At 41.2% G+C, this 22,111-nt stretch overlaps 5 protein-coding genes across 5 annotated transcripts; 3 read left to right on the plus strand and 2 right to left on the minus strand.

The window, feature by feature from the left end:
• Positions 1-698: 698 nt before the first annotated feature.
• On the plus strand, positions 699-3,151 carry LOC108104036. Its single transcript, XM_017209871.2, has 3 exons — positions 699-1,565; positions 1,965-2,670; positions 2,763-3,151. The coding sequence occupies exons 1-3, from the start codon at positions 892-894 to the stop codon at positions 3,081-3,083; spliced, it is 1,701 nt and encodes a 566-aa protein (XP_017065360.2). The 5' UTR covers positions 699-891; the 3' UTR covers positions 3,084-3,151.
• A 287-nt stretch (positions 3,152-3,438) lies between these two features.
• On the plus strand, positions 3,439-5,492 carry LOC108104082 (endoplasmic reticulum lectin 1). Its single transcript, XM_017209977.2, has 4 exons — positions 3,439-3,707; positions 3,762-3,876; positions 3,937-4,763; positions 4,821-5,492. Exons 1-4 carry the CDS (start codon positions 3,564-3,566, stop codon positions 5,307-5,309), a joined length of 1,575 nt encoding a protein of 524 aa, XP_017065466.2. The 5' UTR covers positions 3,439-3,563; the 3' UTR covers positions 5,310-5,492.
• Positions 5,493-5,689: 197 nt separating this feature from the next.
• Positions 5,690-8,170, plus strand: LOC108104081 (mitochondrial import receptor subunit TOM70). Its single transcript, XM_017209976.2, has 3 exons — positions 5,690-5,822; positions 6,022-7,038; positions 7,098-8,170. Exons 2-3 carry the CDS (start codon positions 6,060-6,062, stop codon positions 7,889-7,891), a joined length of 1,773 nt encoding a protein of 590 aa, XP_017065465.2. The 5' UTR covers positions 5,690-5,822; positions 6,022-6,059; the 3' UTR covers positions 7,892-8,170.
• On the minus strand, positions 8,170-10,020 carry LOC108104022 (sialin). Its single transcript, XM_017209854.2, has 3 exons — positions 10,002-10,020; positions 9,040-9,866; positions 8,170-8,968 (listed from the first exon to the last, which is right to left on the minus strand). The coding sequence occupies exons 1-3, from the start codon at positions 10,018-10,020 to the stop codon at positions 8,180-8,182; spliced, it is 1,635 nt and encodes a 544-aa protein (XP_017065343.2). The 3' UTR covers positions 8,170-8,179.
• Positions 10,021-10,094: 74 nt separating this feature from the next.
• On the minus strand, positions 10,095-16,953 carry LOC108104083 (putative inorganic phosphate cotransporter). Its single transcript, XM_017209978.2, has 5 exons — positions 16,618-16,953; positions 12,301-12,479; positions 11,790-12,236; positions 11,101-11,724; positions 10,095-10,875 (listed from the first exon to the last, which is right to left on the minus strand). Exons 1-5 carry the CDS (start codon positions 16,679-16,681, stop codon positions 10,675-10,677), a joined length of 1,515 nt encoding a protein of 504 aa, XP_017065467.1. The 5' UTR covers positions 16,682-16,953; the 3' UTR covers positions 10,095-10,674.
• Positions 16,954-22,111: the final 5,158 nt, after the last annotated feature.

Raw genomic sequence — 22,111 nt, forward strand, 5'->3', positions numbered from 1 at the left:
ATAATAAGTTCGCATTTAAGTGCACCGGCAATATGCAAAGAAACTGGAAGCTATGGTGCAATCTCAAATAAACTGAAATATATGTTGGGGGAGAATATTTTATAAAAAACAAAAAAAAAAAGATTTAAATCTGTAAAATGTGGAATTGCGAGATTATTTAGCATGTGATATTTCTTACAGCCTTCTGGGGGATATCACCTGTCTGTAAATACCGCATTGTTATTGAACAAATTGATCTGAATTGTAGAAAAAGATTTCTTTCTTAGCCCATAATGAAAGTCGCACGCTTGCCACTATCTTAATATGATAAATAAAGCTTCCTAGATCGTGAGTTACGCCTGGCACACGACTGCATATGATGGACCTCGATGGAGGCCACTCCATAGATCCACAAACACCGACCAAGAGCAAATGCGACCAATTACGACTTCCTAAATTCCTATGTCAATCTTCTGGGAAGAGAATCATATTGCACACTTTCACCGCAAAAAAAAACGAATTTGTGGCAAACAACAAAGTCGGGTATTATGCATAAATGAATGGGGATGGATCTGAGTATCGTAGTACTGGCTACATGGAGATATGGATGGTGCTAATTGCTGTGGCACTCGGCGGCGGATGAACCGTTAAATGGAAACTGGAGCAGTGGCCCAATAACGATGATGCACGCGGCCCACGGATTAGCACCTTTCGACGTAGCCACTACGGATGGATGTTCTAGATACCCAAAACCAACCATTAGCACCATCGCAAGGCGGAGTTTTTCTGGATCAGCAATTGGGATTTTTCGGTTAGTTGTCGATTTAACTCCGAGTCAACTGGCCGTGCGGTGTGTGCCAGGGAACAAAGAAAAGGATTCGGAACAATAAAGATCTAGTGCCAAAACGGATAATGTCTGCCTACGAGGAAATGTCGGTGAAGACGCCACGACGTCTGTCACCCATTTGGTTTCTAGTGCTCACTCTGCTCTTATTTGCCACCACATTAACCGTCATTGCAATGATCGAGGCTGGACGGGCAGAAAGTAACTCCAGCGAAGAAAGTGATCTCCTGATCCTCACACGTGTGTGGAATCATTTTAAAACCGGTGCCGAGAATGATACGGAAATAGCCACAGTGGAACGGATTGCTAGGGATGCCGGAAACGGAACTAACCCAAATCCATCACTGGCAGAGGAAAGCAGAAACTTTTACGAAGAACAAAGGGCAGTGGTTGTTAACTCACAAAGCATGGATCCCGTAATGGGACAACGGCAGGATGCCTACGGTCCACCCCAAGGCAGAGAGGAGTCCTACGACCAGGATCCCTACTATGATGTTGCTGATGATTACGGACCAGGACGCTATCCTTATCCCGAGTCCAAACAAGAGTCTGAAGAGGACGAACGCTTTTACGATAAGGATGATTCGTCAGCGGGAACGGAAGAGGGCAGGTCGTCGCAGGCGCGCCCTTACGATGCCTATTACGCACCTTGGTCACATGGTCAGAGGCCGGCACCAGTTCCTGTGGCTACTCATGGAGCAGCAGAGGGCAACAACAGGAAGCTTCAGGCGACCCCTAATAGGTGAGAAATTTATATCTTATTAGTTAAACTTAAAAACCAGATTTAATAAATTGGAATTCTGGTCTAAAGCTATTATTTTCGAAATATGTATAACCAGAAAATGTAAAGAGAAATAAGAACAATATTTATAATACATATCAGTTAAATTATATTATATATAATTAAAGTCAAAGACGCAATTCAAAGATTAACTGCAGTCCAGAAAGTCCGTGTTCCATATTTATTTTAATATCACTTTTAAAAATTTTTATATATAATATGTATAGTATGATTTTTAATAAGCAGATTTATAGCTACATATACATATTTATTAATCAGACAAGATTTCACAATATTTTGTAAACAATTTTCAAATATCATATTTTATATAACTTATAATATATTTTCTATATTTGTTAGATCACCTTATCCCGCCTACGATGAGGTGTACGACTATCCGATGGGCTTCCAGCCGCGACCTCGTCCGGAATCTGAGTTGGCCAAGCAATCGCAGTCCACTCCTGACAATTCAGTGGCTCAGGTGCAGAGCGAATCCACCCTGGTCACTGTGCTGAAAAGTCTCAAGCAGATCTGGGATCTATACCAGGCTCTCATGGGTGCCTGGAATGCTGTGAGCGAGCGCCATCAACAGAGCACAGAGAAGTTCCGCCAGGAGCAGGCGGCAAAGCAGGCCGAGAAAAACCGACTGCGTCAGCAGCAGCAGAAGACTAGGATTAACTCCAAGAAACCTCCAAGTGTCGAGGGAAACAAAAAGAATCAAACCAAAAAAACCCACCACAACGACAAAAAGTCAGCAACCACGACGACCTCTGCTCCAGATAGCTCTGAAGAGGAAGAGGAGAAGGAGGCGGAACACTCGGAGAAGAAGGTGGAAAAAGTTGACACTGTGACACCATCACCTCCATCCACCAAAATTGAGGCCATCAAAGGGGAAAATGGCAATCTAAGATCTGTTCGTGGACTGCGACACAGACGCAATGCAGAAGAGGAGGAGAAAGGTGATACGGATGTGGGTGAGGGTCGCTATATCAAGGGCGATCCTCTTAAGGGATACTACGATTTCGTCATCACAGAGGGCTCCTACAAGTTCTGGGCCGTCTTTCAGGTGAGAGGAAAACACTAAGTTTTTTCATATATTCTATATATTTTGTTGAACTTTTAATAAATTTTTTTTAACTTTAATTTACTTATCAACAGGTGGGCACAGCACTATTGATCATCTACTCGACGTTCGCTGCCATTTACTATTCCAAGGTGAATCCGCTGACGAGTGACTACGATTATACAGATTACCTGGGCGGAGTTCGTTCTCTGTCCGGTGGCGACGCAGATTTTGTGGATGATGGCGACGCAGCGACGCCACCGGCCTCGACTACTTCCAACATTATGAAGTGGCTGCCACAGACGGCGCACTCCATCAAGTTTATCCTAGATGCCATCGACAAGGTGCCACTGGATTTGGACAAAGACAAGGAACCCGGCTGGTCTACGGGAAAACGGATACGGCGACGGGCATGAGATAGGGAACTGATTAATATATGCGATATTTGTTGATGAAAATATAATAATGTTGAAGATAAACTTGAAAGTGGATTTAATTTAATGGAGGGTTTTGCCAATATATATCTGAAACAAAAATTCTAATTAAGATTTTTATTAAAAAATATAAATTAATGTTGAACCTTTTAATTTAAACATTAAAAACTTGACATTTATCCTTATTAGTATTGAAATTTAGCGTAATATAAATCCAAAATATCGGCGTTATACGTATTTTAGTTAAGTTTTAACGGTTATTTATTCAAAATTCAGCACTTCATGCTGAAATAACCATTCACACAAACCATTTCTTCTTCTGCAATCGCCATTCACTGCGTCACGGTTACATTAAACATATGTTCATTATTTTTGGAAGAAAACAACACGTAGCATTTATAAATATTTTTGTATTTGTCACGAAAATACTCATGTAAAGGAATTCCGAATTTTAACACGAAAATGGAGATCTTCTACGTGATAATTACGAAAATAGCCTTCTTGCTTCCTTTGATAATTGCTGCTGCGTCCCATGAAGCCAAAGATTTTGACGATTCAATTTTGTACAAAATTGATTTTGAAGTGCCGGAACTGATAGGACAACCTGTAGGAAAAAATATTTTGTTAAATTATATGTGATTAATGTAAAATACTCTTTAGGATTTGGGCAATCAACTGCGAACATTCTACACACCGGATAAGGAGAAATACGACTGTTTGATTCCCACATTGGAGCACCAGAAGGAGGAGGAAAAGTCAGACAAGCCGGAATTGTGTATGATATACCAAAATCAACTTAGTATTGATTTCTCTATACACTAATTATTCTGTTTAGCCCCTATTAGCCTGCTGCAGCCCATTTTTTCCGCATTGACTTGTACTTACCGCATCGAAGCATATTGGTCCTATGAGATCTGCCACGGTCATCATGTGCGTCAGTATCACGAGGAGCGCGAGGGAAAGAACGTCAAGTTCCAGGAGTACTACCTGGGTAAATGGACAGATGATAAGACGGAATGGCGAACAAAGGCCTGGGAATCGGACCTCAACGCGGGTGTTAAGCCAAAGTACAAGAGCCTGAAGATCGACAACACACGATATCCATATTTTGAAATGGAATACAGCGACGGCACCATGTGCGATATAATTAGCGCTCCTCGCACCACGATGGTGCGTTATGTGTGCTATCCGCATGGCAAAGACGATATCTATTCCTTTAAGGAAACCTCCTCCTGCAATTACGAGGCCATAATTCTCTCCTCGACGTTGTGCGCCATCCGTGGCTTTCATGCCGAGGAGTCCAAGGAGCTGTCCATTCAATGTTTTAACTCAGATTCTGAGCCGCATAGACCACTAAGTATGCTGCGATCGGAACTAAATGAATGGGCAGAGTCTGAGACGGATTTACTGCTTTCCAAAGAAAAAGAAGGAAAAGCACCAGCTAAACTTTGGCCAAAGGCGGAAGGTGACATGGTAACGTTTAAATTCAGCGGAGATATGGACAAAGTCATTCTGGAAATGTTTAATAATGGAGAAATCGAGGTAGACGGTGATTACCAGCAGCTTCTTCTATCGAGAGCGGCCTCTGGAACGGGGCCCACACCCATCTCCGATTTGACCCCCATCAGGAACTTCATTTCTGGCAAGAAATGCCTAATTGGAGTAAGGGTTTATTCAAAATTATCTATGACTTTGAAATGCAATTCGCTTATTCCTTAGGGCAATGGCTGGTGGAAATACGAGTTCTGCTACGGGCGACATGTACGTCAGTTCCACAAGGACAAAAATAGCGAAGTTGAGCTCTTTCTGGGCTATTTCTCAGAGGAAGAGCATAGGTCTTGGGCTAATGCCAACCCGGAAAAAGGTGTCCGTCGTGCCGGCTATTCGTCTTCCATTTGGCATCATTATGGGAAAGGAACCCATTGCGACCGCACTGGATTGGATCGCGAAGTGGATGTGAGGTTAACCTGTACGCCGGTATCCAACAGCGGTACAGCTGTATCTATGTATCTGCTGGAGCCGAAGACATGTCAATATATTCTGGTTGTGGAGTCGCCCACAATTTGTGATCTTATGCAATACGCTGATAACCATGGCCTGGTAAAGGAGGAGCATTTGCAAAAGGTTCTGTTGACTGACACCGACAAACCTCCAACAACTGCAGCTCCAGCTCCCACCTCGAGCCCAGAGGAGGAGATTCGGTCTTAGGCTGACATTGTATTCTAGTAAATTACTTTTAAATACATTGATCGTAATGTTACGTCGTTATTGACAAGGGATGGTGCACACACTTTTCTATGAATGTCCAGTAACAACTGATAAGAAATGATTAGTAACAGAAGTGGGTGTAATAATATGGAGAATTCAAATATATCTTTCTAAGCAATGATATTTTTAAATATTTCTTTAATTTTAATTATCGGAAGCCTTCTAAATTATTTAGTTTATTTACTAATATAATGGAAAATAAAAGAATTAAAATTACTTAGCCTATAAACCTAATCACATTCAATTTCATGTGTGACCATGTGTGAGATTCATTTTCCACTTACTAACACATTGGGCGTATAGGGTGATGCAAGGCTTGGTCACACCAAATATTTCGTGTGCTCAGCAGGCTGATGTACCATAGAATCTAAGTTTCTCGAGTTCTAACTGAAAATAGGACAAACAACCTCTCATATTTGCCAAATTCACAGCAGTGTTAAGTTTCGAAAAAGTGTAAGTTCCGTTCGCGGGATGCAATCCGTCAGTTGGCCGGCGGTTGGGGGTGTGAAAAATCAATGGGGTTGGGGTTAGGCAAAAAGAAACGTGCCCCCCGCCCGGCATTTAGCGGGCTCAAAAGGCGCCGAGCGATAAGCCAGCGGAGTATTACACAATTTATGGCGATCCCGGCATTGACCAATCTCTTACCTTTCAGATTACACATTCAAACACAAACGCAAGGAGTCCGGCACGATGGCGATGACTCTAAATATTGGTTCGGTGAAGCTGAACAAGTGGCAGCTGGCGCTCATTTTGGGAACGCCCTTGGCTATCGGACTGGGTACCTATGTAGTGAAGCGATGGACAGCTGCTCCGAAGGAGGCGGACGGAGAGAAGAAGAGGTCGAAGGCCAAGATTGAAAAGCAAGCCATCTCTCTGGACGGCACTGCACCAGACAAGGAGCTGGAGCGAAAGAAGAAGTCGGCTGAGCTGGGCGAAAAGTTGTCACCTCTCAAAGAAGCCAATAACTACAAGACAGAGGGGAACAACTGCTATCGGAATGGAAAGTACGACGAGGCCATCATCTTCTACGACAAGGCCATCGACAAGTGTCCAAAGGAGCACCGCACGGACATGGCTATCTTTTACCAGAATCGCGCCGCCTCCTATGAGATGCTTAAGAAATGGGCTAAGGTAAAGGAGGACTGCACCGCCTCGCTAGAGTACAATCCGCGCTACGTCAAGGCCTACTATCGTCGCGCCCGTGCTCATGAGGCCACTAAAGATATGAATGAGTGCCTGGACGATGTTACCGCTACCTGTATTCTGGAGATGTTCCAAAACAATCAAACTCTTATGTTCGCAGACCGTGTACTTAAGGAGACGGGACGTGTGGACGCTGAGAAGTGGATGCAGAACAGGGTACCCGTTGTTCCGTCGGCACACTTCGTGAGCAATTATATGCGCTCCTTCATCGCGGATCCACTACAGACTGTGGAATATCCGGCCGCTTCGGAGTCAGACGCACCGCACAAAGGTTTTCTGCGGGCCCATCAGGCTTTCCTTAAGGAGAAGTACGAAGATATCATTCCTGCTTGCACCGAAGAAATTGAATCCTCCGAGGCCGAGGCGCAGTACAAAGTGGAGGCTCTGCTGCTGCGAGGCACCTTCCACCTACTGTGCGGCTCCTACACAGAAGGCAAGCTGGACTTTGATGCTATCTTAGCAAATGGTAAGATCTTTTCAATTTTATGATCTCCAGAAAACCATTTACTTTCGTTAATACCATAGCCGATGCTGATCCAAATCTGCGTGCATACGCCTACATAAAACGAGCTGCCCTCTATATCCAGCTGGATCAACGCGAAAAGACAGTAGCCGACTTTGATGAGGCGGAACGGCTCAGCCCCGAAAACCCAGACGTACACCACCAACGTGCTCAGATACTCCTGTTGCTGGAATTGATTGAGCCCGCCCTTGAAGAGTTCGAAAAGGTTTTGCGCATTGCTCCCAATCACGCCATAGCCCTCGTCCAGAAATGTTATGCCGAGTACCGTCTGTCGCTTCTGAACGGCGACCAGCGGCGTCTGGAGGGCGTGATGCGCTCCTTTGAGCAGGCCATCGAGAAATTCCCCAGCTGTGTTGAATGCTACAGTCTAATGGCTCAGGTTTTGGCCGATCAGCAACAGTTCCCCCAGGCGCAGGAGTACTACGAAAAGGCTATGAAGTTGGCGCCATCAAATCCTGCACTTATTGTTCATCAAGCCATCATGATGCTTCAATGGCGAGGAGACATTGAGGTGGCTGTTCAGCTGCTAAATAAGGCAATCGAAGTGGATCCGAAGTGCGAGCTGGCTTACGAGACACTGGGAACCGTGGAAGTGCAGCGGGTGCAATTGGATCGGGCCGTGGAACTCTTTGAGAAGGCACTACTTTATGCCAAAAGTCAGGCGGACCTGGTGCACGTCTTTTCGCTGCGAAACGCGGCAGTGGCTCAAATTAACGTTACCAAGAAGTTGGGCGTAGACCTGAACTCCTTTTCGGCCATGGCTCAATCCGGATTGATGCCTCAGGGTGTCGCGTAAAGTATGAAATCTGTGTATTGCGATTGAGAGCCCTAGAAGAGCGTAGCGGAGCATTTAGCCACAACACCAACACAGCAGTTCACTTTAATTAAGTTAATATCGACCATACCTGTTATTTATATATATATAAAGCTTGTTTACGTTTATGCTCCTAGCTCTAGAATAGAAATTGTCATGTATTATGGTACATATGTAATCTAGAATCTGTTGCCTAAGGAATCCACTAAGACAAAACAAGTAGCTTATGTTTAAGCGTAAGATTAAACTATTAACAAGTGATTGTCCTCATTATTGTTGAGGTTCCGGTTCATTAAACGCCTGCACATCGCCGGAAATGTAGCTGGCGCCGATTACCCATATAGCGGCCCTTACGCTGCTAACTACATGGTAATCCGTCTCCAATTTTTCCAAATAGGGCATCAAAAGTGCTGGAAGAGTTTCCATTCCGCCAGAGATTCCCATCAGTGTGCCAGCGTAGTTCGGACTCATATCCAGCGGTAATAGCTTGATGCTCGCATAATAAGCCCCCATGGCCAGGACACTCCATATCCTTGATCCGTTCGCCTTCATCTGCAGCATGTACATGGATCCACATACAAAGACCAACCAGGACATCAGACGTCGAGTCTGCGTTCGAGTGAGGATCTGCTGTTCAATTAGCACATCACTCAGACGCCCTGTAGTTAGAGAAGCCAACCAGTTTCCAATGTAAGGTGCTATTAACTCGATAGTAGTGGAGAGTTCATCCGACAAACTGCTTCCACGGCTCTTTACTTCGTCTAACACACTCTGCAGCTCCTGAGGCAATTTCTGTTGGAATTCTTGCTGCATGGAGGTTAAAACAAGTGCCCAGATCGGAGAACTATTCAGCATGCTCCTCCAAGGTGCTGCACTGGAAGTCTCATCTACTTCTCTGCGGGCATCCCAGACTTCAGTCTCTCCTTCTGCCCGTTCCCTGTCCTCTCTTTCTCTACTCTGGATTAACAGCAGCGAAGCACTGGTATGACACTTAATATATTCCCTCTCTTCGCTCTGAATAAATGGGCAGTGGTCCGGAGTACTATAGCAAACTAGGGTCTTTTCAAAATATTGTAATATAATATAATCAGTTCCGTCTTTTCAGCAAGAAAAGTAATTTAAAAACTTACGAATCCTAAAAACCACATCACAGCGCCTCCTCCAACCAAATAGAAGACCATGGGCCAATCTTGCTCTGCGATAACCAATCCGCTGACCAACTGGACCACTGTGATTCCAATCTCACCGCCACTAAGGACGCAGCTGGCCAACATTCCACGTTCCTGATCGGGAACCCATTGAGCCAGAAGAGCACTTACGGCTGGAAAGCAAGGACCCTCACAAAGGCCAACCAAGAGACGAACACCAACCAGGACATACGGACCGCCCCGACGCACTGCCGTGGGCGTTAAAAGTGTTAGCATCCCTGACGTTAGGATGGCCACTCCGAGAACCCATTTTCCACCATATCTCTCCGCTAGACGTCCGCCCGGAATGTGGGTAAGCACGTAGCCGGCATAGAAAGCCATTATTACTAGGGATTGGGTTTGACGAGACCACAGCTCGGAGCAGCTGATCCGTTTATGTGAATCCTCCTGGACAGGAGGACTCCTTTTGCGAACCGCTTTAATTTGATCTGTATAGGGCAAATCTTTGCCTGCTTTTAGCCTTCTCCTTGAATTATATGTCGTCCTATTCAGTTTCATAGCCAGTTCCAAACGCCAATTTGGTAAGGATTTTGGTTTGAGAACTTGAGGATCTTGCAAGCTCTGACCCTCCCTTCCACCATCACATTCTAGGACGATCCGGTTCAGGGAAAAATCCAGACACAGTCGCATGGTGTATGTATTGATGATGGCCAAAAAGGTAAAACAGCAAAGTACCAATCGCTGTCTGACCTCAAGATCTGAGTAAGAATCTGGTTGTAATGGATGACGTTGAAATTTCCTGAATCGTGCTCACATAGAAAGATATCGCTTAGCTTCTGCTGAACAGCGGGCAGCATTTTGGTCTTTAATTTATTGATTTATTCAAAAATTAAGGAAATCATACAAGCCTACTAGAATTGGTCTTTCCGAAATGGTATACTTACGACAAGAGCCTAAAAGCATGCTACTTTCCTTTTAGTATTTAAATATTCATAATCATTCTCCCCCAAAAGTTATATAAGTGAAATAAGTATTACTTTAATTATCTTTATACACTTTATTTGACTAACGTCATAAAAACAGTAATGTCTTAGCAGAACAGTTAAAAACACATTTCACTTTACACATTGATCAACAATCTAAAATGTAGAAAATTTTTCATCATTTGATTTACAATACGGCAATAGGAGGACACTAAATCTGTGTACACTAAATCTTAAACGTGAAATCGCCTTTCATTTAAATACTAAATAATAATTAAGAGAGTACGTTGCGTGCGCGGTGAACGGCAATGGTTTTGGTGTTTTTTTTTTTTTGGATTAAGTTTATAGGATTAGGGTAATGGGTCATCCTAGCTAAAACAGGAATACACATAGAAGTACATTGCGCACGTTCGGGAGTGTAAGTAAATTCGCTTAAATTAGTTAGTTGGCGCCTTGACCGGGGATCGGCCAGATCGGGAATACTATAAAACTAGCAATCTGAACAACAGCCACGGCGTATACAGTACGATAATGCCTTTGGGATCGACTCGTTAACGGATCACAAAACATCCACGTAGACAGCATTTTAACTAGATTACAATGTATAATATGGCACTTTCGTTGGCTTTCCACCTTAGGAGCTCTGCTCCAGGCCCTTTGCCTTTCCGACTTCCGGTTTGCGCTCTTGCGCCTCAAAGTCTACAGTACGTGGCTGAATGGGCGCGTTATTGAAAGGCTGGACCTCTCCGGATGCCCAGATGCAGTAGACTACGGCAGTGACGCAGAGCACTCCGAATGCCACCCAGAACACAAGACGCCACTCCAGCAGCGAGGCCTATAGATAAAAAGCATTTATATTAGTTTCAGATCTGGAGCAACACTTGTAAAATCTAGGCATTAAAAAAAATGTACTAATATTTCAAGACCACTTCTATTATGATTCAGTGACTACATGATTAACTTATTTATGACTAAAAGTTTTTGATAAATTAACTCAGAAAAATAGAAACTCAAACTAGAACAGCTTGTTCTAATATATATTTTACAGACTGATACTCACATTTGGTGTCATTACGCCCACCAGGTACGGGGTAATCACTCCAGTAATAGCTCCAATTCCATTGGTAATGGCCATCAAGGTGCCGGCGTAGTTGGGACTCATATCCAGGGGACTCAGCTTCATGCCCGCATAGTAGGCGCCCATCAGGCCCATGCAAATGGTGAAGAGTATCACGACGAGAACACGATCGCAGCCAGCGTAGGAGGCACCCACCATGAAGATGGCCGGACCGAAAGCAGCCAGACCCGTCATCACCTTACGAGTGTTAGTAGTGCTCATAAAGCCACTGCGGATCATCCAATCGGCCACGAAGCCACTGCCCACGGAGACGATCCACATCATGATGTATGGCAGCGAGGAGTACAGGCCGTTGGCCTTGATCGAGAATTGCAGGACATCGGCCATGTACTTGGGCAGATCCGTAACCATGATGTAGAAGCCCCAATCGTGACCAATCTGAGCGGCCACCAGGGCAAACATAGGCAGGTTGGTCAGAATGGCCTTCCACGGAGTGGGTGGCAGGTCCTCGTTGCGGCTAATGGTGCCAATTTCCTTGACCAAATACTCCCGTTCGCTGGGCTTGATGAAGGGATGGGAAGTGGGATCGCTGTAGCAGAGGAAGACCTAAAAAAGAGTGTTAAGAGCATTAAAAACTTGTACTTATACAGAAGGTGCAAATCTAGACTTACAAAGATGGCAAACCAGACTACACCCAGGCCGCCAAAGAAGTAGAACACGAACTCCCAGCCGTAGGCATCAATAAATACTCCCGACAACAGGTTACCCATGATGGTACCCACTTGACCGCCACCCAGCACCAGAGCTCCAAGCTTTCCACGTTCGTTAGCCGGTACCCAAGCAGCCAGTAGGACACTCAAAGCAGGGAAAGTAGTTCCCTCGCCCAGACCCATCAAAACTCGAGTTACGATCAGCCAGTCAGAGCCACCCAGGTTGATGGCCAGGGGAGTCAGCATGGTGAACACGGCGGTGGACAGGATACCAAGACCCAGAGTCCATTTGCCACCAAACTTCTCGGCTAGCAGACCTCCGGGAATGTGGGTAACAATATAACCAATGTAGAAGGAGGACAGGATCAAGCCTTGCAACTCCTCTGACCACTCGAAATTACCGCCATCCTAATAGAGATTAATAAAGAGATAAATTCTGTCCATTACTGATCAGGATTACTGATTCACTTACACTGGTGCCCTCGTCCAAGTCATCGGCCTCGCAAATCGCTTGAGAGTCGTCGTCCGTGGAATTCTTTTTGGTTACCAGAACCGTGATGGCCTGAGAAAGACAGACGCGCATCGTGTAGGCATTCAGGATGGCCAGGAAGCCCATGATGGCCAGGATCACACGCTGCGGGATCACGAAAACTGCGGTTGGGGAAGATTAGAAGAGAGGTATTGACGTCAGTGGGTGTCTTTTTCGGGATGGCATTAATTAACCTGCTGGACAACATTTATCAGCCGCTGCGTCAAGCTTTTTACGAGCGAAATGGATTTGCGTCTCATACTGTTTAAGCAATTTACTTATTTAATTTGGTTAGCGTGCGAATAAATAGTTTGACGGGTGGCTCAATTGGGTACAAATCAATTTGCGCTGATAAACTTCAAATTGCACTTGATTGCTGTGGCACTATATCAATTAGCGGAGCGGTCACAACCGATTTCAATATAACATTATTAAAAAACATGCTTCCTTATTGAATAAATGAAACATTTCATTTAATTAAACTTGTTTTTGTACTTTATTTTTCTAAAATTATATTTCTATTAAGCAAATTAAAGATGTTTGATAAAATTTCCCCACATCTAATCAATTTATTCCAAAAAATTAAGTTTGTTATCACTAATAATAGGCAAACATTTAAAATCTTCCCGCATTGAAAAACCATTCAGTTAGTAGACACGCTTAGTTTAACATCTATAAATTTAACAATATATATAGTCCATTTTGATCTTGAACAGATGTATAAAACAAGCCTGATGACGCCTATATCAGTATTTTCAGAGGTGATGGCTGCCCATTTAGGTCGAAACCAGTTTTTAATTTTAATGATAAAGAAATTATGCATAGTCTACTGCGTTATTTCATTCAAAAATCATAGAATATATTAGGGCAGTCCCATTTCTTAGCTTCGGCTTTCGTTTTAAAAACAAATTGTGGGAAAATTTCTTATTTAAATGAGTTTAGATGACTCATGACCTCTGTGAATCATGAGCCATAGTAAAATTTAACAAACCAGAAGGTAAATAACCTATTTAAAATTTATAAGCTAAGAAATTAAATAAACAGGCCAACAATCTTGGTCAAGAGTTATTTTCAAAGTCAATAAATAACAATATTTTCACATACATTAATTAAATAGTTGGATTAAATATTCTATAAATCATTTTCCTGATATATTGCAGTGCTCCGCAAACGTCTTTCAATTCTTTTAAACTTTTAACTCAATGGAAATTTATTTGCTCTCATTCATGGACTTCATTTATAAACTCGCTGATTGTTTATGTAGCTTCTCAATGGCATTTGAAGAATTCTATATTATAGTCTCGCCTTTGGGCCAACTTCCTGTCTCGTGAGGTTTATGGCTCGTGCTTAAGTTTAGTGCTAAAGATTAGAGGCTATATTAACGGCGCTATGCACTCGTACCAGCATGACCCTCCATCAATCACCAGGCACCGAAGTGGAGCGTACTTTTTATATGATCGCCATATCACAATCAAATTGTTAAGCGGAATTACGCTGCGATAAGGCCAAGTGCGGTAGATCTGCGATAAATGTTTGGAGTGCAATCTGAAGTATGTCAAATAGGTAACCAAAAACCACGATCATAAACCAATGGCGGGAGGCACTGCCAATTAAGTTGTGTTCGCTATAAATTTATAGGCCTTAGGGATGGTTATTCTATGGAATCCGAAGGTTGAATCGATCACGCTGGGTTAACATTGACCCATTTCATCCAAAAAACGCTAAGCACTTGGCTAATAATACGGATCACTCTGCATTCCAAATGAACAAACAGCTCGGGTTCTTGGGTAAACACAATCAGAATTCAATTCATGACAATATTATTAGATCACCCACCACAGCCACCGACTGTTGTTTTTTATTGACATTTCAAAAACGACTTCACCTACGTCAAAAACATATAGTATAGTATCTCCTGCCCACGCCCATAAAAACCAAACAACTATGTTTGCCTTTTTAATGGGATGCGAAACTCCCTTAGTTCATAAAAGTCTGTTTCGCAAAGAGCCCATCGACGTCACTAACTGACAAGTTTTATTTCCCCTATAAATTAACATTAATAAATCTTTTGCTTCTGGCAAATTGCATTAAATCAGTGGCCCGGAGCTGCCAAAATTAACAATGTGTCAATATTTGACAGGTTACTTAACGACCATATCGACATGAAAATTTATTCGCGTTCGCTCCACGAGTGTCAAATAAAAATGAAAAAAAAAACAATTCAACTAGTATGATTACCATGTGATAAGTTGATAAGACTATATATGTAAATGGCTGCTAATCATATCGCTAGCCGACAAGTATGGCCATATTTTAACCCTAACAATCACGCTTAGTGGCGTTAATATATGACCGCTCTCGATCTAAGGACCATCACCTACGATAAGCCAATCAAGACTTAATCAGAGTTTTCTTAGCTATAAACTCAACCTTATCGTGCAGAACGAGTGGAAAATGAAAGCTAAGTGGTAACCTCTTGGCAGGGAAAGGGAAACTCACTTTCCAATGGGATTTAATCGGCTTTGGTAACAGTTATTAATCATATTAATTTCTAAGAAATATAACCATTATTTAAAGCATTCCTTTGATAATAATGATAATTATACAATTTATTGAATGTTTTATGGAATTCAAAACACCGACGATTAAATTATCTATGACTCAACTAAGTGTTTTAATTGTAGCCCAGAGAAACTTTCTAATTAGCTAGGTAAGACAATGAACTAGTTTAAATTGTGAGAATTGTATCTTTATTCATTTTCCTTTTGTTGGAGAATTTTAGTTGGTTTTCTCATTAGATAACAATAGGCACATATTGGATATAAAGAGAGGTATGCATGTTCTAAATGCTTTTGAGAAATCGAAGCTTCGACAGAAGCTCAATATTAATATTGGCATTATCATAATTTAAAAATTCCTTTAAAATATTCTTTAATGTGATCAAGGAAAGTAGACGTCTGTCGTTTATATCTGTTGCGTTAATGAGGAGGAAAATGAAAACAATTTCTTCTGTCTGTCGCTCTGTGGACTGTTGACATTTCTGGGACTGTGACTCTTTGTCCGGCAATCGGTAATGCCAAGTGATAGCACCGAACGAATAATAAACACCATTTCTTTTGCTTGCATTTCCGCGCTCTTGCGAAAATGATGTCAGTGGGCCGGGGTGGCAGAGGGTCATTCCTACAGAGCGATTGCTGCATAAAAATAAGTACATATACCAGATAGTACTCCTATGCAAGACCCTTTTTATTCCATATGATTATGAGACTTTGAGCAATAGAACAAGTCGATTACCCCAACGGGTAATTGCCATAACTCAAAACTAATGCGTAATGCTGACTGCCAAACGGTTGATTTATGGCCAACTTGTAAACTTTTCAGTTCATTAAGCTAACCAAACTAACATTTTGGGCTAATTTAAGCCCTCTGGTGGGTGAAATTTACAGCAACTGTTTTTTTGCCATACTTAGATTAAAAGTTTTCTATGATAAGTTAGCACTACATCAGAACTAGACAGTTGGGTAATTTCAAAAGCTGTCTAGTAAAATGAAAACAGATTTGTCTGTAAAATTGGCTTTCTGCTTACGTGATTTTGGGACTCCATATATATGTATCTAAAATTGTATTTTCGTAAAGCTCTTACAAAAGAAACGGTTGCCCAATCCGACGACCAAAAAAAGACCAGTGGACGGAATTCTTTATTGCATTGACCTTGCCCAAAAGAGAACAGAGCGAGATGGGGCGAGGAAATGGTAGATGGACAGGCCCATAAACGGTTCAACAAGACCATAATAACTGTTAATGGTCGTTATCGAGGAGTTGATACCCTGTTCTGTAACCAACTAGCAAACTGTTTCAAATGGAAAACGTATGCAAAATATTTACCAATTATGTGGACGCATGCCGGGAATATTAAGAGAAGCCACCAAACACACACAAACAGAAACCCAAACAAACATGAAATGCGAGACACGAAGCGCACAAAACTCAAAAAATATTCGGAAGTGGCAAAAGCGTTTTGTCATTGTTTTTATTTTTATGCATTATACAGCATACACACGTTATATACATTTAGGATTTTAATATTGTTGTCGGTCAATGTCGGTTAACTTTAAGTTTAAGCCACTAAAGAATGCCCCCCGCGATCGCAGTTCAACGATCCGCACAAATATCCGCACTTCCTGATATGGAGGATGATACATATACAGATGAGATAACACTGGGTAGGATCAACTCCCCCGATCATTGGCTAACACTTACACTTTGACAGGCTTATGCCCCATTGTGGTTGTTGAGTCATCTCGGGACTGTTGTTTCGCTGCATCAACAAACTGTCCACTTCCTTCGCCACGGTTACGGGTTTAAGGACAACTGCGGATCCTTAATACGTACAATACGCGCACTTTAACTTCCCGGTTTTCCTCGATATTCCCCTCGATTTATTTCTATGCTTTGGCGCACGCGCAATTACACTTTAAACGGTTCTATTTGCTATCTCTTTCGAGAAACAACTGTTAGACAAATGATCTACCGTTTACCGATTCCCGATCGCTAATTTTGTGGATTCCAATTCTCCAAGCCGATCCGCGCACGCCGCCTGCCAAATTACAAATGAGAAATTATTCCCGCCGACTTTAGTTTATATGAGAGCAGATAAGCGCCGCTCCGCCGCTGCTGCTCAGTTAGCTTCTCTGCCGCAGCGGGAGTTTTTTGTCATATATGTATATGTCTGTATATATATATATATATTTTTTTATTAGCTGCCGTTTAGTGATCGTGTATCGCTGTATTGACAAGGAGTTGACTCGTTATACTTGTTGTACATAATGCCACAATTGAACACTGCGAAAAATATAATTATGGAAATGTTAGTTCTTTAGTTCCGATGCAATCGATTCGATTTAGTGATGGATTTTAAAAGTTTATTGTTCTTATTTATTTTTGATACAAAACATAATTATTTGAGAAATATATTAGTTAAATGAAGTTAAAGATTTATAAAATGCAATTTTAATGATGATATAGTATAAATCATAGAAACCAATCATTCAAATGAAACCTTTAAGATCCTGCAAAATTTTGAAACTTTAAGAACTTTTCTTAAAAATATCTAGAAAACTGCAAGTTTTTCTCTCTCTGCATGCATGAATGAATGTTTGTGGCATGTCATAAAAACTCTCGCTATCTTTGCCGATCCAATCCAATGCGATCCAATCGACCATCGGGCCTCCGCATGCGTAAAGCATTTTAACAAATGCACCAACAACAAAAAACTTTCGGCTGTGCCGCCAAGGAACTTTGGTTTATTTGGCCATTTCGGTTCAAGCCCGATTTCGATTTCAGTTGGTATCAGCAAACAATCGATTCTGCGCTGAATACTTAACGGTTTTCCTGTATGGCCGGCCCCGTCTATAGTAGAAGTCTCACTTGCACGCGCTCACTTTATGTCTCTCTATAAACGGCTAAATCAAAAAAATAAAAAAAAAGAAAGAAAAAACCCACTAAACTTAAACTATGTGATAAACTATGCACCCTGCTCTAGTTTAGAACTAGCGAAACCGGAATGCACGAAACTTTGCCTAACAATGGCCCAGACAGAAAAGCCATTCACAAATAATGGTTAACTGCACCCAGTAAAATATGCTTTTATGGCGGATTTTCCCAATGAACTTAGTTGAATTTTTCTAAGAACTTTTCAATCATTGATCTTGATCTTTGGCTTTTTCAAGAGTAGAAACATTGATATTGAAAACTATGTTTTGTAATTAAAGTAAGTAAGAATTATGATTAAAAGCTTATCAGTTAAGTCTTACAATACCTTATCTATAGATCAATGATAAATAATACTATAATAATATTGCAAATATATTTTTAAAAATGGAACAAGATACGACATTGATTTGAATTTTAGCAAAACAATAGCAGCCAATGAAACTTGGCGTAATAAAACTATTCTTAGTATAAGCACATTTTTAAAAAATACAAATTTCAAGAACATTTACATTTTTTTATACACGCGACAAGGTATTCTGTCTGGATATAAGAACTAAGAATATATATATTTAACATCACATAAATATGGCAGATTAAAGTGAGGAACAACAATATATATCTTTGTTTACCGACCATGCAGTATATATAAAATGGGACTTTGATGCCTTCTGAATGCTTATACTATATATTCCAATCTTAAAGATGTATTACAAGGAAGCATACCCTACACTCTGAAGCGTAGGGTATACAATGGAGAGCGACAACTTGTTGTGGCTCCAATAGAATTAGTTTAGTTGTAGTTTTTTCGTTGCACGTTTAGTTAGTCAGCAGTGTTTACCGGTTAGAGGCGGGTTTCGACTTTATGCAATGCAATTAACAATGGAAAGTAGGGGCTGGTGGGAGGCTGTGAGAGGTGGCCAGAATAGGGATTGCTTATCGTTTTAGTCGGGTGAACCACCTCAAACCGCCCCTGACACTTATATTGTGCGATCCCTATTCATTTCAGGTCATTTTCGAATGCCAATTGAGACTAAGTTTCGATTTCAGTAGAATTTCGCTCGATTTTCATATATATACTTATATATATATACACATATCTGCATAACTTGGAGCGTCTGAATTAACCAGTTACAGATGCGGTTCAATGCAGCTAAGCTTCGGTTTAAATATACATTGTTTTTATAATTTCATTCTATATATATAATTTAAGGGGTGACTGCTTTTATTAACAGGGCATTGTCAGATCACTTGAAAATATGACTGGTGGAATATAATAAGGTCTGGTTCTGTTACCCTAAGTGGGTGATACTTAATAGGCGTCTCAATGGATTGTACTTTAGGGGGATTTCCATTTCCATTTAACCATTTCCACGTTGATTTGGCTTAAGATTTCCCGCACATGCAATATCTCTGATGCAATCAGCCGACCATTATCGCCGGAAATCTAATCCACTGACGAGTGTTGCTCTTCAATCAACAAATCCAAGAGAAGTATGCCATGTTTATCAGTTAAACATTGCCATTCTTATCGATGGCACACTTTGTCCAGACTTAAGATCAGCCAGGTGACAATGGCTAGATAACCGGCATTTACCCACTAAGAATTCCAAGTTGACACGGTCTGGAAATATTCCAGATCTCTCTCGGTTAATGAAAAGTGACAAACTTCAATTGATGTGCACCCCATCAATTAACCGCACGCACATACGATCCATGCAATTTGATAGGGTCCGAACTATAATGATTCGTACTGATCTTCAAACTCGTTTTTCTGCCCTGTCATTTCGATTTGACTTTACCAAGTCAGCGAACCATGCTGCGCAAAATGAGACGCGACTCTGCAATTGAAATGTTTGTCCAAATAACCATCAAATATTCAGAATATATCATCGGAAATGTAAATATATTTCCAACCGACTCAGAGTCTAGAATCTAGCTAAAACTGGCTTCAGTGTCCATCACCCAAAACCCTACCAGTTCAAACTGGTAATTTGGACAGACGTCGCGGCAGACAGACACATATAGAACTCAATATTTAACTCGCATACCAAATATTTTGCGTTATATATATACTATAAGGCAAATTAATTGATGCGGCCTGAAAGTCTTTTATATTTGAAGTCCATTAATGGTATGTGGCGGGCGCCAAAATAACATAATACTCTGGCAGGGGGTATATAAAAAGAAAGTTAAGGTAATAATAATTCAATGGTAGATCTTAGGCAGTCTCAGATTTTCTTAATAGCACTTTTATATTTGCCAATATAATTTCTTGTATTAACTGTATAGATATCCATTATCATAATTTTAAGGGTATCTGATACTTCGACTCTAAGTAGAACTGAAGTCTCCTAACAACTTTACTCCAAAGACCTTTAATTCCCTGGGCGCACGGCATGTCTCGACCAATTTAAAAGCTATAATAAGTCAAGTGAAAAATTCATATATGGATTGGCTCTAGAAGGACATAAGTTAGGAACCACGAATCTTGGGGAATGTATCAATCATATATGACAATATTAATTATTTAAAAATAGTTCTGGCTGCCTTTATTAAAGATCATTTGCGTTTGCAATTTCTCTTGAAAATTTCTATCTTTATAACAGGGATCAAAGATAATGATGATATAATCTAAAAATATAAATATATGCGTCAAGATAAGATATCATCTATCTCGAGTTAATTACCCTGCCTAATCTGTACTAAACATTCCACAGATGAGTAGTCAGTTTAAGATTTAGTTCAAAACATTTCCTAGCTTAAAAGGATAATTGTTTTTGATTTTTCCTGACAAAAGAAAAACAACTAAAGCGTTTTTAGACACATGCCTCTAACGAGTTTGTAACAACCATAAATCATTCAAGCGAAATCTCAACAGGTGATCGACACCGGTTAAGGCGAGAATAGTTCGAGTAAAATGCAGTAAATAAGCACTTAAGCAATTAAAATAGCTACCACAAATAAAATAAAACTAAACTAAACAAAAAAACGAATCGAGGCAAGGAAATTGCTTCGCAATTGACATTTTCAGGGTCATCGATGATGACAAGAAAATACTCGAGCTAAAAAAAAATAAAAACCGAGACCGCAAGTCGTCACGAGACTCGAATTACTTCGCCAAATTGGAGTGGATTGGATTGAGTGAGCGATCGGTGCGAAGAGATATGGTGTGGGGTTAAGTGATCGAAGGTTGGCCAGCATTGGGTCATGGGGTTATTTATATGAGTTCTGGGTTTTTTTCTTCTGGCTATTATTCTATTTGCCGGGAAATATTGCCATATTCGTGGCGGTCGTAAAACTAAATAAACTGCGGAACGGGTCGCCCAAAGTTGGCTATCTTAAATATGTCTTTTACAATGGTACTAACCATAATATCGGTCCTAATCTTTATAGCCGTCAGAGACTTTATAATGCGACTTTTGTACCAAGGCTTCAAGGAAAAGATAAGATTGGTCATAGGGGACGACAGGCGGGAATCTTCGCCTCCGACTATGGACAAACCAGAACTGTCAAATCTGAGGCATAAAGCTCAGCGCATGTGATTTGCGGTTTCAAAAAAAACAAAAAAAAAAGCCTATATACTGCGTCCCATTGATACTGATTTATGGAATATGGGAGTACGACCAACTGAGGTTCGTCATCCACAAGGTGTTTTAATAACTTAATTGCTGGCTCTGATCACAGGCAGTCGTGTGCGCCGCTTTATGAGCTAAGGGAAAGTGCCAAATTCGATTGCCCTCGTATATAGGGTATTTTTAAAAATTCCATTATTATTCCCCCAAAGCCGGGGGCTGGCGTTCTGCCGCGATATACAATATAACTCCATATACTATACAGCACATGTAATAAATAAGCAAACATTTTTAATTGTTTGCACAACTCATTTGAAGTGTGAAAAGTGGTAAGAACTTTTAGCATGCAAAACATTTAATTGTGGCACTTTGCAAATATTGGCTTCGGGTGAATTTCCCTAACAACATCTGGACAGGTGAACCTGGAACCGGAGACAAGCCTTTAACACGTGATTCTGTTATTTATACTCAATATTAAAGATTGCTAATTTGTGCGAAACGGAAGTATGTCCGAGCATCGGATTTGGAAGGGGTTCGCCGAATCTTTTTCGGGGGCACCGAAACCAGTTGGCTACCATAATTGCACTTCTTATAAGTATGTGCATAAATGATATTGCTACTGTATTCCATTCGCGATTCGACAGATTAATCTAATAAATTCTAGCCCCCAAACATTCGTAGATGTGAGA

Source organism: Drosophila eugracilis, unplaced genomic scaffold, assembly GCF_018153835.1.
Source record: "Drosophila eugracilis isolate 14026-0451.02 unplaced genomic scaffold, ASM1815383v1 contig_445, whole genome shotgun sequence".
In the NCBI taxonomy this organism is placed as follows: Eukaryota; Metazoa; Arthropoda; class Insecta; order Diptera; family Drosophilidae; genus Drosophila; species Drosophila eugracilis.

Excerpts from the sequence above, each read along its gene's own strand:
- LOC108104022 (XM_017209854.2), bottom strand. Across the intron at positions 8,969-9,039 it reads TGATGTGGTTTTTAGGATTC|ACCCTAGTTTGCTATAGTAC; the intron begins GTAAGTTTTTAA and ends TATTTTGAAAAG.
- LOC108104083 (XM_017209978.2), bottom strand. The coding sequence starts at position 16,681 with ATGCAGCGAAACAACAGTCCCGAGATGACTCAACAACCACAATGGGGC. Across the intron at positions 12,237-12,300 it reads ACTTGGACGAGGGCACCAGT|GATGGCGGTAATTTCGAGTG; the intron begins GTAAGTGAATCA and ends AATCTCTATTAG. Across the intron at positions 11,725-11,789 it reads TAGTCTGGTTTGCCATCTTT|GTCTTCCTCTGCTACAGCGA; the intron begins GTAAGTCTAGAT and ends ACTCTTTTTTAG.
- LOC108104081 (XM_017209976.2), top strand. The coding sequence starts at position 6,060 with ATGGCGATGACTCTAAATATTGGTTCGGTGAAGCTGAACAAGTGGCAG. Across the intron at positions 7,039-7,097 it reads TGATGCTATCTTAGCAAATG|CCGATGCTGATCCAAATCTG; the intron begins GTAAGATCTTTT and ends TTAATACCATAG.
- LOC108104082 (XM_017209977.2), top strand. The coding sequence starts at position 3,564 with ATGGAGATCTTCTACGTGATAATTACGAAAATAGCCTTCTTGCTTCCT. Across the intron at positions 3,877-3,936 it reads GTCAGACAAGCCGGAATTGT|CCCCTATTAGCCTGCTGCAG; the intron begins GTATGATATACC and ends TATTCTGTTTAG. Across the intron at positions 4,764-4,820 it reads GCAAGAAATGCCTAATTGGA|GGCAATGGCTGGTGGAAATA; the intron begins GTAAGGGTTTAT and ends CTTATTCCTTAG.
- LOC108104036 (XM_017209871.2), top strand. The coding sequence starts at position 892 with ATGTCTGCCTACGAGGAAATGTCGGTGAAGACGCCACGACGTCTGTCA. Across the intron at positions 1,566-1,964 it reads CTTCAGGCGACCCCTAATAG|ATCACCTTATCCCGCCTACG; the intron begins GTGAGAAATTTA and ends TATATTTGTTAG. Across the intron at positions 2,671-2,762 it reads AGTTCTGGGCCGTCTTTCAG|GTGGGCACAGCACTATTGAT; the intron begins GTGAGAGGAAAA and ends ACTTATCAACAG.